The sequence below is a fragment of the Neoarius graeffei genome, chromosome 19, assembly GCF_027579695.1.
Source record: "Neoarius graeffei isolate fNeoGra1 chromosome 19, fNeoGra1.pri, whole genome shotgun sequence".
In the NCBI taxonomy this organism is placed as follows: domain Eukaryota; kingdom Metazoa; phylum Chordata; class Actinopteri; order Siluriformes; family Ariidae; genus Neoarius; species Neoarius graeffei.
The window spans coordinates 13,629,295-13,645,810 of record NC_083587.1 but is presented as its reverse complement, the minus strand read 5'-3'; the positions used below and the strand labels follow the sequence as shown (position 1 = coordinate 13,645,810).

The 16,516-nt window shown below is 37.0% G+C and overlaps 3 protein-coding genes across 3 annotated transcripts; all 3 read right to left on the bottom strand.

The window, feature by feature from the left end:
• Positions 1–1,433: 1,433 nt before the first annotated feature.
• Positions 1,434–10,409, bottom strand: cops9 (COP9 signalosome subunit 9). Its single transcript, XM_060900810.1, has 3 exons — positions 10,259–10,409; positions 2,875–2,947; positions 1,434–1,606 (listed from the first exon to the last, which is right to left on the bottom strand). Exons 1-3 carry the CDS (start codon positions 10,319–10,321, stop codon positions 1,569–1,571), a joined length of 174 nt encoding a protein of 57 aa, XP_060756793.1. The 5' UTR covers positions 10,322–10,409; the 3' UTR covers positions 1,434–1,568.
• Positions 10,410–10,906: 497 nt separating this feature from the next.
• On the bottom strand, positions 10,907–11,995 carry otos (otospiralin). Its single transcript, XM_060900809.1, has 3 exons — positions 11,935–11,995; positions 11,477–11,500; positions 10,907–11,094 (listed from the first exon to the last, which is right to left on the bottom strand). The coding sequence occupies exons 1-3, from the start codon at positions 11,993–11,995 to the stop codon at positions 10,907–10,909; spliced, it is 273 nt and encodes a 90-aa protein (XP_060756792.1).
• A 1,704-nt stretch (positions 11,996–13,699) lies between these two features.
• On the bottom strand, positions 13,700–15,880 carry apodb (apolipoprotein Db). Its single transcript, XM_060900808.1, has 4 exons — positions 15,767–15,880; positions 15,562–15,683; positions 15,376–15,461; positions 13,700–13,935 (listed from the first exon to the last, which is right to left on the bottom strand). The coding sequence occupies exons 1-4, from the start codon at positions 15,878–15,880 to the stop codon at positions 13,700–13,702; spliced, it is 558 nt and encodes a 185-aa protein (XP_060756791.1).
• Between the last annotated feature and the right edge of the window lie 636 nt (positions 15,881–16,516).

The window sequence follows — 16,516 nt, the reverse complement described above, 5'->3', positions numbered from 1 at the left end:
TGAGGAGTGAGGAGTAACAAAGAAACAGCTGGGGACTTTAGCGCTTCGTGACTAAAAAAAGTACCGTAAAATAAGGACACATAGCAAGAAAAGTACTTGGAAAACCCTAAGGACAGAGCTGAGAGGCAGATACAAACCTTTCACCAAGTGATCACTGCAAACTCGAGCATGCTTCGACTCGGCTCCCTTCGATTTCAATGAGAGGTTCAAAAGCCACCTTTCTCCATGTCTTTTTGTGAAATCCTGTTTGCTCACCCTTTTTTATTAGTTCACAGGGAACCCTGAAGAAACTTTTATCAGTTTCACAGTTTGATTTACTCGAACAACCTAAAACAATGCAAGCGTAAGGCATTTTTCATGCAAGCAGTGCACCTTCTCCGTACAAACGCTTTATCAACTGAGCTTTGGTAGACCACCAGCTAAAGTTTTGAATAACTAATGAGATGGATGTGACGTCATGTAAAACCCAAAAATGTTAAACATGTAAATGTAATTACCACTTTTGCTTGTTGGGATTTAAATCCTAAATTTTATTGGTATAGCTGCTTCATAAACAAGTGAAATATTATACAATTATACACTATCATAGTTTTAAAGGTAAAAAAAAGCATCATGATGTCAGTGGAAATAAGATGGAGAGAGGGGGAGAGAGAGAGAGAGACTATAAAGAGGTTGGTGAGGGTTGAGGAGATAGGTTTATGGCTGCTATAACGTAACATACTCGCAAGTGTATGTTAAATAAATCGATAAAAAGTCTTATGTTTATTTCTTTAATAAACAAAAATCGCAATTGTTAGGAGACTGCTGTGGCATAAGAATAAAACACTTGTGGACGTGCTGTTGTAGAAAAATCAATAATCAACCTTATGGTACTAACAGTGATTCCATCACTCAGTATTTTACTGTTACAGCAACACAAACAGATCTGTTACTGACATGACAAGTGTTTTACCTTTAAAAAAAAAAAAAACAACCTCTTTCCTAATCCTTGACAAAAATTTGCACTTGAATAAATGAATGAAACTCAAAATGCCTAAGAATTTTTGGGCGACTAAACCACAGCATCATAACTTCATTCAAGTTCTAAATAAAGTATTGATGTGTGTGCTGATGTTCGGAGACGCAGATGTTCGTCGTTTTCCCTCGTTCTTTCCTCGAGGGTTTTGAGATGTTGCACGTCTCAACAGAAACTTGTTTTTCAGCAAATGTCCAGACGTGAGCTGAGGAACATCTGCATCTTTGTGTTAACGCTGGACTGAAGGTGTAATTACACTCAGCTACAGGTGTTCAGGGATTTACAAAAACCTGCAGTCTGAGCTGCAAACAGATTTCAACACCAACAGAAGAGAATTAGGATAATTTCAGCTCAGGTAGTGGAATGTGTGAAATCTTTAACATTTAGAAACATCTGGAAATTTAACACCCACTGATCGTTTTCATTTTTTCACAAAATGTTTTATTGACAATAAAATAAACTCAACATCATAAACCGGACTTTATACAGATAAGAAAAAAAGTGAAAGACATGAGGAGTACAATTTCACATGACTGAAAAGTGCAAATCTTCATCACTGGATGTCATCATCATCAAAGAGATCTTCAAAATCTGAGAGAGAGAAAACAGAATTTAAGGTAGAGAACAGAAAACACACAACCCGTCATTTTCCAGAGCGTGTGCACACGCGTGTGCAAGATTTCTCTTCATTAAAGACGTATGCGCAATTTGGTGGGCTTTTTCCTGTTTTTCTTCCCTGCAGCATTGTTCCACTTTGCGTTGTGAATGAAGCCGCCTTCATATGACACGTGTACAGCTCTTTTCAGCTGCTGCAGATGGAAACATGGCTTTAAATCCTGGAGCCGTGCTGCGCTGGAGCCAACGAGGCCCCGTAAAAACACCTTTACACGTCGGGGTTCTGCCTCTGCTCTACTCTTTAATAGCCTGTGTCTCCGACTCATTCCTGAGACGAGGCTAAAGCACATTCACTACCACTGTGCAGTCATAATTAGATAAAAATTAAATGCATAACAGATAGTACCCAAATTGCAAATAAATATATTATATTACAAAGGAATATAATTCTTTTTTTTTTAAATAATGACACCCTTTACACCAGACAAGGTCATAATTTAAAAATAAACAAAAATGTGCTACTTTTACAGCAGCAGCAGGTGAAAGTTATATTTTTAATCCAGTACTCACCTAAAGGATTAAACACCACTACAAATTCACACATCCCCCCCCCCTCAAAACAAACAAACAAACAAACAAAAAACTATTATTTCATGTTAAAACATGTGTCTTGCTCATCGAACACAAGATAGAGCGACTCTAACCACACTTTTTAACCAAAACCAATACTTTTGGTTAAAAATAAAGATGAGTCACCGATTTCTGTGGTGAAAATTCATAACGTTCTTTAACACAATACCCTGACTCTATAATACCTATATTACACAGTGTGTGTGTGTTCATTTTAAATATGAAGTAATTATTAATTTTTTGTGCTCAAATCAGATATGAAGGAAAGCAGGAATAAGGATGGAAGAAGGGAGAGAGTAGGAACAACACAAAAAGGAGGGAGGACAAAATGGGGAGGGGGAAAGGAAGAAAAAACAAGATGAAGCAGAGTAGAAAAACGGAAGAATGAAAGAAGAGCGGGAAGGAAGGAACAAATGAAGGGAGAATGAGAGACAGGAAAAGAGGAAGAAAGAAAGAAAGAAAGAAAGAAAGAAAGAAAGAAAGAAAGAAAGAAAGAAAGAAAGAAAGAAAACTGTGAACAGTCTGGACTGAATTCTGTATCTGTGGGGGAATCAATAATAAATAATTTTAATTAATAAATTAAATAAATAAAATGTTCCTGTTGTACGTCTCACCATTGAAGAAGTCGGAGTGCACAGCTTTCTCATTCGCAGCCAAATCCATCAGTAGCCCGGTACTGCCCCCTGCCTGTGGTCACACACACACACACACACACACACACACACACACACACGTTTTAATTCTTCCCTCATCAGCAAATTAATCAGATTTATTAAAACTAATAACAGATCCACAGTCTCGCGTTTGCAATGGTTTCACTCACCTTACTGGAAAACTCATCACTACTACAACAGAAAATCAATCAACAATTCCTTCACTTCATAAACTTTACCTTCTTTTGTGTTAAACTCAGACCAAAAAAAAAAAATCCAACACTGTTCTTGTCAGAATCAGAATCAAGTTTATTGCCAAGTACTTTCTCACATACAGGGAATTTGCTTTGCTGATTGGTGCTTGAACACCAGTAAAGACAGAACAGTAAAGACAGAAAAATAGCTATATACATAGAATAAGAAATAGAAGAATCTGAAATATACCAATTTGAAAAGGACATATTTGGGGGGGGGGGGGGGGGGGGTGCATGAGTTGTTGGAGTCCAAGTTGTACAGTATGTCCGGGATGTGCAAAAATGGGTCACGTGATGATGATGGAGAAGACAAGTGTGTGTGAAAGGAAGAGAATGTGTGTAGTGGGCTGTCAATAACCAAGCTGTACAGTGTGAGCTGGAATGTGCAATAAAGGTTCACAGAATGGAGATGTATCAGCAGAAAACCACTAATGTGTACCAAATGTGTCTCACTGAGGGCCAAAAACTGACAATGTCCTTTCCAGCAGAAACCTATGGTATATTGCCACAAATTATGTCTAATATATGCCTGTAAAATTTCTCTCACTAATCTTCAATGGCAAAAAAAAAAAAATTAAGGCACTACAGACACTACATTTTGCCATATTACTTTGTATTTGTGATAAAGAAATGCTATAAATATGCTTGTAAGGATAAAATTATTGACAGAAACTGATTTGGTATGTAAAATCAGTCATATTAAGAGCAGAGAACAACAATATCTTCCCCGTTACTGAAAAGACTGCTCTCCGCTGATATATGTAGTGTCGGTAGGCCCATCATACTCTAACAATAAACGAATGTAAAAAGACATTGCTTTTTATTCAAGGATGCTTTTCATGTTCTGATTAACTAACAATATTCAGGTCTACAATTTTTAAAAGCAATATTATCCCAATACTTTGTTTTAACTCTAGCAAGATCAGAATTCTCGGCATGTGGTGTTTTGAACTGTAATTAAATCTTCCAAATATCATGAAAAAAATTCCTTGTGTATTTGTTTCTGTGTCACATACAGAGAAAATGAATTATTTTTCCTGATTACTTCAATAAGTTGCCTACAGCTTTTTATGCAATTGACTCTTTGTATGCGATAACATGGGGCCTACGGACAATACAGGTGAATTAATTATCCTGCATTTTGTAATTCAGCAAGACATTCCAAGTACTGTACTACAGTGGTGCTTGAAAGTTTGTGAACCCTTTTCTATATTTCTGCATAAATATGACCTAAAACATCGTCAGATTTTCACACAAGTCCTAAAAGTAGATAAAGAGAACCCAGTTAAACAAATGAGACAAAAATATTATATTTGGTCATTTATTTATTAAGGAAAATGATCCAATATTACACATCTGTGAGTGGCAAAAGTATGTGAACCTTTGCTTTCAGTATCTGTTGTGACCCCCTTGTGCAGCAATAACTGCAACTAAACTTTTCCGATAACTGTTGATCAGTCCTGCACACTGGCTTGGAGGAATTTTAGCCCATTCCTCCGTACAGAACAGCTTCAACTCTGGAATGTTGGTGGGTTTCCTCGCATGAACTGCTTGCTTCAGGTCTTTCCACAACATTTCGATTGGATTAAGGTCAGGACTTTGACTTGGCCATTCCAAAACATTAACTTTATTCTTCTTTAACCATTCTTTGGTAAGACAACTTGTGTGCTTAGGGTCGTTGTCTTGCTGCATGACCCACCTTCTCTTGAGATTCAGTTCATGGACAGATGTCCTGACATTTTCCTTTAGAATTCGCTGGTATAATTCAGAATTCATTGTTCCATCAATGACGGCAAGCCGTCCTGGCCCAGATGCAGCAAAACAGGCCCAAACCATGATACTACCACCACCACCATGTTTCACAGATGGGATAAGGTTCTTATGCTGGAATGCAGTGTTTTCCTTTCTCCAAACATAATGCTTCTCATTTAAACAAAAAAGTTCTATTTTGGTCTCATCCGTCCACAAAACATTTTTCCAATAGCCTTCTGGCTTGTCCACATGATCTTTAGCAAACCACAGATGAGCAGCAATGTTCTTTTTGGAGAGCAGTGGCTTTCTCCTTACAACCCTTCCATGCACACCGTTGCTGTTCAGTGTTCTCCTGATGGTGGACTCATGAACATTAACATTAGCCAATGTGAGAGAGGCCTTCAGTTGCTTAGAAGTTACCCTGGGGTCCTTTGTGACCTCAGTGACTATTACATGCCTTGCTCTTGGAGTGATCTTTGTTGGTCGACCACTCCTGGGGAGGGTAACAATGGTCTTATCTGTGAAGAATCTCAGTCATCCAGGTACATAGTAATCTGTGGTTGGTTGAAGAGAGCAACTGGACTTGCTTGAATTACTATGTACCTGGATGACTGAGATTCTTCACAGATATGTTTCTACGCACTTTGGGATGAGATCCCTTCGACTGGTGCGGGAGTATGAGAGGACTTCCAGAAAACTGGCAGACATCTTAGCCAGAGAGGATCATTCATTTTTGTCAACCTGGAACGACCATCATTGAACAGAGGTGGGTGACATCTTTTATCAGCCACCTACAATGCAGCCATCAGCATTCTGATTCGGATTCTATGATGATCCATGAGAGGATAAATACTGGATACTCCCTATTAGTCAGACAGAACTGAGGAGGCCTTTAGGATGAGAGGCGAAACGTTTTCAAGAATCTTCAAGCAAGTCCAGTTGCTCTCTTCAACCAACCACAGGTAACAATGGTCTTGAATTTCCTCCATTTGTACACAATCTGTCTCACTGTGAATTGGTGGAGTCCAAACTCTTTCGAGATGGTTTTGTAACCTTTTCCAGCCTGATTAGCATCAGCAATGCTTTTTCTGAGGTCCTCAGAAATCTCCTTTGTTCGTGCCATGATACACTTCCACAAACACGTGTTGTGAAGATCAGACTTTGATAGATCCCTGTTCTTTAAATAAAACAGGGTGCCCACTCACACCTGATTGTCATCCCATTGATTGAAAACACCTGACTCTAATTTCACCTTCAAATTAACTGCTAATGAGCAATTTCAGCGTTATGGACGTGACACTTGAACTCAAAATGGCAACAAATGACCCAGTGCATGTTTTATTGTCTCCCAGTATTTAAACAGGTGTTGCATATTTTAAGGCTGTACCATACTGGAGAAGTGATAGAACAAGAACAATTCCCATAGTACAGATAGGGCATGCCAGAAAATGCCAATAAAAGATGCGTTATGGATGTGACAGAAAAAGTATCACTTTTCTTGGGTGACTGTACATTTTTATCAAACTCTGTGAAATTGTAAACCTAATGTCGAAATGGAGATATCCATTTGATAGAGGGGTCCAAGGTGAATATTAAAAAATCTTTGTTTAAAATATTTTGTATTTCATGCAGAGTTTCGGAAGGAAAAGTCAGCGTTATGGATGTGACGAAATTCCGTTATGGATGTGACGCGTCTGAAATAGACATGGCATATGTTTAGAAAATCAGCAATTTAACCACCATAACCCTTTGAAAAACTCTAAATATCAGCTAAAACTATCAAAGTTCTTAAATAATATTTAGGATGGCTATTGTTTTGCTGTTTTGTGGATTTTAGCATACATTTCTGTGGCTTGTGGCAATAATATAGAATTGTACATCATCAAAGTTGATTTTAGCTTGGGGTTTACATTATAAGAAAGAAAGACCGACTGTGACATATTAGGTTGGTTACAAATCGGTTCAACTTATTCACATCTGTAAAATACAGGCCTAGGTGAGATCTCTGGGAGTGGTTTTGATGTATTACATGTTGCTTTATTTTTGCATGGTGAGGTTGATATTTACATGGAATTGCCCTAATCCTAGAGGTTCACATACTTTTGCCACTCACAGATTTGTAATATTGGATCATTTTCCTCAATAAATAAATGGCCAAATAAATGGCCAATTTTTGTCTCATTTGTTTAAGTGGGCTCTCTTTATTTTTAGGACTTGTGAAAATCTGATGATATTTTAGGTCATATTTATGCAGAAATATAGAAAATTCTAAAGGGTTCACAAACTTTCAAGCACCACTGTATATAGACATATTGTGTTGTTACTAAAGACCCTTCATAGTTATTGTACTGTATGTCTCTCAGCATTGTGTACATAGGAGGGCCTACGGATACTACGGAGATTTTTGTCAATTTGACATACCATTTTGAATCATACCTCAGTAGTATTAGGAAGTTATATTGTGAACATGTTTGTTTTTTTCCCCATCTGGATACTTTGTAGATGATGAAATTTGAAATTCATTATAAACCAGATATTAAATGCAAATTTGACAGAAAATATCTCAGTAGGAAATCTGTCACACTGCAGACATTTCATGCATGGTCCAACAAGATGTATATTTTGCAACAAAATGGTGTACTTCAGCCTGAAAGATGAAGAAATATGATAGAGTAGAGTGGGGTAATACGCCCCCGTGGGGTAAAAGGCCCCCGGCCTGTTTTACCCAAAATAACCACCAGATGGCGCAAAGTTACATTTCTATTGTTGCTATGGACTGGCTTGACAACGGGGATATACAAATATCCACTGTGGATCGCATATCAGCAACGCAGCGGAGAGAAATCAAATTTCATGGTAAGTGATATAATTTTCAGATATCAGTAAAACTGTATTTAGATAGCTGCTATTTCGTCAGATAATCACAGCTGTGTATGTGGTATGAGTAGACAAGTCAGTACGTTAAAAAAAATACATTAGGTATAAAAAGTTGAATCACATTTTGAAAGTAAGACGCTTTTTTGTAAAAGTGTAGTCTGTGGGGTAAAACGCCCCCTTAATGGCGGGGTAAATGGCCCCCAGGGGGCATCGTTTCCTTTTATCATAATTAGAGTAGAATGGGGGAAAAAGCCCCCCTGAAGGAAAATTCAGTTTTTCTCCAAGTTGAAATGAACCATGTGTTTAGTTTTAATCATAGTTTTTGACAACAGTGACATGAACAATAATGCCACCTAAAGTTTGCCTAAAGTTAATACTTAAATTTTTTTTTTAACAAAAACAAACATTGTGCCAAGGGGGCCTTTTACCCCCCCCCCCCCCCCCCCCAATGGGGTAAAAGGCCCCCTGAGGTGGGGCAATAGGCCCCCCTCACTCAAAAAAACAAGAAACTATCCCTGAATTAATGAATAGCTTGTTCTTTGTTAATTCATGTTCAATCCACACAAAATTATATTGAAATTAAAATGCGAAATATAATAAAATAATGCATCTATTCATTAATTCAGGGATATTTTCTTGTTTCTTTCACATTATAGGCTTAAGTAAACACTTTTGCTATCCAAACAGCTTTTTTTTGAGTGAGGGGGCCTATTGCCCCACCTCAGGGGGCCTTTTACCCCACTGAGGGGGTAAAAGGCCCCCTTGGCACAATGTTTGTTTTTGTTAAAAAAAATAAATTAAGTATTAACTTTAGGCAAACTTTAGGTGGCATTATTGTTCATGTCACTGTTGTCAAAAAGTATGATTAAAACAACACATGGTTCATTTCAACTTGGAGAAAAACTGAATTTTCCTTAAGGGGGGCTTTTTCCCCCACTCTACTCTACACTAGCACAAACAGTGCATCCAATAAGCTGAAATCATATATTACAATACAGAAGATGTACAACTTTCCCCATTGAAAAAAATGAGACAAAAAAAAATCCATGAAATTGTAGCAATTTTGACCCACATTCACTGGCATCAAATTTTTATTATTGCAGATATCAATGTGCGGTTTTCGACATCTGACAGTCCTTGCGGTACTTTATCTGAAAACACTCAAACACTACAGTTATTCTGTTTCTATAATTCTGAAATGTGTGCATAACATTGTCAAAGATGAAATGGCTCACATTAGTGATTTTCTGCTTATGACATGGCCTTGAAATGTGCAAAATCGCAGTTCAGAGAGAAAGTGCATTAATGTCACAGACTGGAAATGTGAGGTTCGAGTCAGTGGGGTCCCTGACCTTATTAATTCTGATTTTAAATTTTCAATAATGTTAATGTTTCAGGATGTGATCTGCTGCTCCCGTGTGTTATTTTATACAGCAGAGGTTTATATTTGAGAGGTTTAAGAACATTCATTAAGCTTCAGGGACCTTCTATAAAATACCTCATTAGCTGTAAAAAGGGATAAAAATCAATGTGATATAACCGTGTTATAAATGCACATGTGGCAGAAGACACCACATAAACACCGACAATATAAAGCATTTGTGGTGAAAGAATCATCTTACAAGACAAAAGAAGGAAGTAGATAGATAGATAGATAGATAGATAGATAGATAGATAGATAGATAGATACCAATATATATTGAGAAAAATAAATAACCAAATATATTTTGTTGTAAATTTAAAACTATATGATTTAAAAATAAGATAATGAGTTTATATACTTGATAAGTGTCTAGCCAATTACAGTGCCCTCCACAATTATTGGCACCCCTTCTAAAAGTGAAAAAAACACGTTTTTTGTTGATTTTTTTTAAATTGAAAATTATTTCTTGATGAGGGATTTGTTTTTCTCTGAATACATTTATTTCTAATAATGGTTGGATTTTTCTCATTTTTTCCGTGAGAGATCAAGCGACTTTCACCAAAATGTGGATTTTTTCCCCCTAACCTTTACATGGGGTGCCAATAATTGAGGACTCTGTATAACAATATTAGCTAGCTGAACTAAGAGGGATATAGAAAGATCTTTATAAGATTTATTTTTATTTAGCTACGTCCATCTAGTTAAATATCTAATAAATAACGACATTAATTTATCTTTGCATCCCAATGTATTTAAAAAGGGGAATGAGATTTAAAGTGAACACGAACTCCCCTGACAGCGCCATTGTTTTTCCTCACTCGTATTCTCACTAATCCCGCCTCCAGAGTTTGATATATCAACCAATCAAAACGCAATGCAAGATCCTCTAGCCAATCCAAAAGCGGGAGGCGGGATTTACTGCAATAAGACTGGGGAAAGAAGGAATGCCAAATTAATGTAACTGAAATAAACAGCGCTAGCTTTAGCTTCTCAGATAAAAGAAAGAAAAAAAAAGAAAGAACAACTCAGCGACACAAACCTCATCTAGATCCACATACGGTCCGGCTCCCTCAGGGAACATTTCATCCACTGCCGGCTTCATGTCTTCAGAGTGACAACTTACAGAGCAACTTAGGAGAGCTTTCAAAACGGGCCTAGCTAGGCTAGTAGAGCAACTTCCGGTGGTGTCACAGTTAAAAGCAGCGGACTGGAAACTTGGACCCACTGGTGCTGTTGGAGAACGGGTCTGAACCGTGTGATTTACACAGCCTTGAATTTATTTATTTATTTGTTTGTTTATTTATTTATTTGTTGATTTGATTTGATTGCATCTTGTTTGTTTTATTTTTACTTTTTTTTGCAATAATTCATTGACTGCTGCATATACAACTTTATCTGCAAGCTGATTAACTCCATCAACAATAGCTGTATATGACAAGTATTTAATGAATATGTTTATATGAAGAATAGAGGACTATAGTGTCTACTATATGATTTTTACAAGCATAATTGATGACAAAATAACTTTACATTTTATAGATCAAAAGTAACACACATCAAAGTCTATCTAATGTTTATAATTTTAAGGGTAAAGCTTGATTATTAACTTAAAAAACAGAAAAAAGAATATCTGCTTATCTGTCATTATTCACTATATCCTCATGCTGAGATAAGTCTGACTGTATGTTTAGCGTTCATGTTGCTCAGTCACTTCATATCCCAAAGTGTCACCGAGATTCTGGTGGGCAAAGAAAGTCCTGGCCAACTCATCGATCCAGTTGTAGGCTCCAATACTCCGAAAGTACTCAATGTAGTTCCAGAAATCAGAGGTTGAGTACGGCCAGTAGGGTCTGGCTGGGGGCTCATCATAAGGGACTGAGTATAAAAGTACAGAAACATGACAGTAAATATTGGACAGATGTGGAAGTTCTTTTGTTCAAATGGAAATGTGTAAATCTTTACCTTCATAGATTTCCATTAAAACATTTTCTCTACAATGTTTAATGATTTTAAAAGTTTAAAGGTCCCATTGTTTCTTATCTTAGTAACATATTCAGGAAATATTTAGTGTGGAGTAATATCACCAAACTATCCATTATATCCATGAAAATACCATTAAAGCACAGCTTTTAAACATCAGAGACAGTGTCAAAATAGTTAGACTTCATGGAAAGACAAAATTTATGCAGGAGGATGGAAAGAAAAGGAAGAAAAATTTATTATGGTACATCAGATCAGATGTACTAAAGTACAATACCTCCTTCAGGAATGACTCGAGCCCCTGAGAGAGAGAGAGAATATATTAGTAGGCTGCACAACTCACAAAGAGTTGATTCACATGTCAGCTTCTCAACTCAGGAAATATGAGGAATTCTGTGCCAAATGTTATTTTTAAAGACTTTTTTTGTTTCAAAATATAAAACTGAGCTCATCATATTAATTAAACATATAACATTCAAGATCCAAGATATTAAATAGAGGTTTATTGTTAATTCATCCTTATACAATTAAACAGTGCACTGAAATAGTGTTTCTCTCAGATTTCCCATGGTGCATTTATAGAAAGCTTACCAAAAACAAGGTATATAAATAACTCTAACATGATGTTAATAAGTTAAATAAAAGTTTGTTCTTGAAGTCAGAATTCTGGTTTTAATTATATTGTGATGAAAGACTAAAAATGCAATAATTTCTGATTGAAAAAAAGATACTCACCAGTAAGATGATTGGCAACAAAGCACATGAAAAAAGCACAGAACAGGACACACCACTTCATTTTTCCTTAAACACACACAGGGAAATAAAAGTGCAAAGATAAAAAAAAATCAAAGTTTATAAATCTTCCAGTTTAATTTTCAATCTAGTGGGCTTGTATTGGAAATTATTATTTTTAAATCATTACCTGCTTTAAGGTGTTTTTCTGTTTATTAAACTGAGCCTCTGGAAGCTGCTGGAAATGTTCAGTGTTTCTGAATGATACGTTTGTGTGTGTGTGTGTGTGTGTGTGTGTGTGTGTGTGTGTGTGTCCTCCCCAAAAAATTCCTCCATCCAAACCACCTCACACACATTTTGTGCATTATTTATTTATTTATTTATTTATTTAAAGACTTTCCTGACAGCCATTAAGAGATAAAGTGATTCATTATTTTTAATGTCATGCACAAGTATTTAAGTACTTATATGTATTCATGAATACATACTTTAGGAAGTATTTCTGTAGGACAAACAGACACAACTTAAAATGTGTTATGATCATGCATAAAGGAAAGCGTATAAATATATCCATCGTGTTAATTATAATTATAAATATTCAGCGGATTGAAGAACTGAAAGTTAGAATGGAAAAGGAGATAAAAAAAAATACAAATTTAAAATATAAAGCGTTTTGGTCGACAGGGGGCGCTGTTGATGTACTTCAGAACTACAGCACCAAAATAATCTCATCTCATTATCTCTAGCCGCTTTATCCTTCTACAGGGTCGCAGGCAAGCTGGAGCCTATCCCAGCTGACTACGGGCGAAAGGAGGGGTACACCCTGGACAAGTCGCCAGGTCATCACAGGGCTGACACATAGACGCAGACAACCATTCACACCTACGGCCAATTTAGAGTCACCAGTTAACCTAACCTGCATGTCTTTGGACTGTGGGGGAAACCGGAGCACCCGGAGGAAACCCACGTGGACACGGGGAGAACATGCAAACTCCACACAGAAGGGCCCTCGCCGGCCCCGGGGCTCGAACCCAGGACCTTCTTGCTGTGAGGCGACAGCGCTAACCACTGCACCACCATGCCGCCCCACACCAAAATAATAATTTGATAAAATATTTATTCCATTAAGAGGATCCATGATGTGACATAAGCATTTAAAACAGAAGGCAAAGGTGTAGATAAAATATAATTTGTGTTAAAATCTCAATTAAAAATACAATTAAAAATAAAAAAGATACCTTTGGGAACTTAAAAAGTGTCCACATCAAAATATTCTTACATTAACATTTTAAAATTAATGGATTTGAGTCAAATTTCAACACAAACACAACAAGTCCCAGGAATTAATTATGTAAAAATGTACAAAGATCAAGGATAAGGCTGGGGTTAAGGGTGAGGATAAGGGTGGGGTTAAGGGCGGGGCTAGTGATTAAAGAGTATCTTAAGACATTCAGATACATTCAGATGTTGAATAACCATGTCACCTTCGCTCATTTGAATTCACACTTTTTCACTGAATTGAGGGTTTATTATTAATAATAATAATAATATTATTATTATTATTATTATTATTATTATTATTATTAATAGCTTCAGATTAATATTGAGGAAACTGTAAAATGCACATAAATACAACAGATATTATGAAAAAAAGATTAAGACATTGTAAACACTTTCCATCTCATTTTATAGTCAGAGATATTCATCCGTCAGATTTGCAAATGTAAATTTGCAAAATTTATGTAAATTTATGGAAGCGGTGATAGGTTTAAGCCCCGCCCTCACAGCCATGCTGATCGGTAGGAATCATTCTACTGACGTCGATGTTTTCCCGAGAGAAGAGCTCCTTGGCATGGTAGACGGTCTCGGGTGGGAGAGAGCGGCTGCGGGACAGAATCCAGGCGGAGTCCACGTGGAAGATCCGGAGAAAGTCGGTGCAGGAGTACAGCAGTGCCACAGAGTCATAATCAGTGGATAAGATCCAGTATGGGCTGTACGGAGTAACTAACACACACACACACACACACACACACACCATCATCGTCATCATCACTCAGTATCACATTACCATCATCACATATCATCACACTACCATCATCACACCACCATCACACTATCATCATCACACTACCATCATCACACATCATCACACATCACCATCATCACACATCATACATCATCACACCACCATCATCACACAACCATCACACTATCATCATCACACTACCATCATCACACATCACCATCATCACACATCACACATCATCACACTACCACACAGCAAATTCCTCAGTGTTGAATGAACACCCAGAGTGTTTATATAGGTCCAATTGGACCTATATAAACACTCTGGGTGTTAATTCAACACTGGGGATTTTGCTGTGCATCATCACACATCATCACACTACTATCATCACACTACCATCATCACACATCACCACACCACCATCATCACACTACCATTATCACACATCATCACACCACCATCATCACACATCACCACACCACTATCATCACAATACTATCATCACACCACTATCATCACACATCATCACACTACCATCATCACACATCACCACACCACCATCATCACACATCACCACACCACTATCATCACAATACTATCATCACACCACTATCATTACACATCATCACAATACCATCATCACACCACCATCATCACACCATCATCATCATCACACACCATTACAATACCATCATCACACTACCATTGTTACACAGCATCAACTGGATTATTAACTTTTTAAAAGTGTGGGTACTGCAGGTGAATCTTGTGGCTCAGGGCAGCCATGAAGGTAAAAATTTTGTCAGATTCACGCTGATAAACAAAAAGTTGTTTTAGTTTCTTAACAGTTTAAGTGGTGGAGTGGAAAAGATCAACAACTGGTAATGATTCGTTTGGGAGACGACTTTTATTAGTGAGTTGAGTGGATTGTCCTGACTCACTGAAAAGTTTGATATCTCCATCCAAATTCTCAAAATTTCTTAGATTTTAAATTTCACTCACAGTGCAGAAGATTAACATGCCTGTGTTTAGTGTCACAGAGGTTCCTTCCATCACACCAGAAGAGTGATTAAAGGTGCATTAGGTCAGATAAAATCTTTTTTCTTCCCAGATTAGATTAGGACTCTAAATGTTACATGGGTTCAACATTTGAATGATTCCCGCCCATGTTCATGAAGCGCCGCCCTCAGGTTCGACAGTAACCCTCTGTGTCTGTATAAAATGACTAACAGTAGTCGTATCCAAACACAGACGAGTGTTCCGGACCAGAAGACAGATTTCCAAACTGGTTTTCTCAGAGACTTCACTGAGATAAAAGCTTGAAGTATTCTTTTTTTATCATGTTGTACAGATCTTGCAGTTTATTTGTACAAGCAAGGGATTTTTAAAAATCTACTATTGCACCTTTAAATACTCACAGTATGAGAAACTGACTCCGAGTTTAGCTGCTTCTCTCTGGTTCTGGATGATGGCTGTTCCCTCGGTGGTCCTCACTTTTCCCTTACTGTAAACAGCACAATATAACCAATATTTAGAATGGAATTAGATCTCATAGATCCATTTCTAATATTAATATACAGGTCATTTCAGTATAAATAACTCACCGTGTCCGAACATAAACAACTCTGATGGTCTTGTCAGGTCTGAGGGAGTAGGTGGTTTCGATGCATGTGCCTTTCTCATAGGTTGCTGGAAGTTTCTCGATTTCATACCACTTCCCCAGGTACTGCATTAAAAACAAAACAGAAAAGATGAATCCAGTACCTGAGTGAGATTTGAGAAATAAAGGTCAAGAAAGATTCTCCAAACCTTGTTCAGGTCAAAGTTCGGCTGGACTGTCGGTGTCGGACATGGACCCCAGTGGAAGACCTGAGACGACACTGAGATGACCAGCGAAAAAATCCACACAATGACTGGCTTCATGGTGGAGATGGTGCAAGTGTCTGTGAGGAGGTGAGACGGTAATGAGCACATCGTTAGCAGTTATCATGCACGACTCGTCATGTGGTCACACAGTGGTGTAAAGCCTCCTATTGTGCTCTCTAACAGTAACTATTGTGCTCTGATGATTTAGGGAATCATAATTTAATGCAGTTATATTTAATTAGATTTATTAATCAGGAAGTCTTACTTAGACTCCTGTCTCATTTTGAAAAGTGGAAATTCTAATTCAATTCTAAGAAATGCTAGATGAGCATCGCAAACACAGGAAAATAAAACCTACAATGAGCCATAAAATCAGAATCAAGGCCTATTAAATCTTGCAAAAATAGCTAAAATATTTTTATAATAACACAACTTCATATAAAATCATCAACTGATGAACAGTTTTAATTTTGTCTCAGCTTTTCCCAGAGACCTAAATTATTATTATTATATTAATAATTATAGACCTAATATTTCTCTATTTATGAAACCAATTCCAATTAATATCTTTCAAGAAGTCAGCACAAAAATAAAGTATTGTGTCATCAGCGTAGACAACTGGCTAAGGCAGAATTGCTCTCATAATCTAGTGAGACTTATTTATCTATTCATTATTTACTTATTAAACTGATT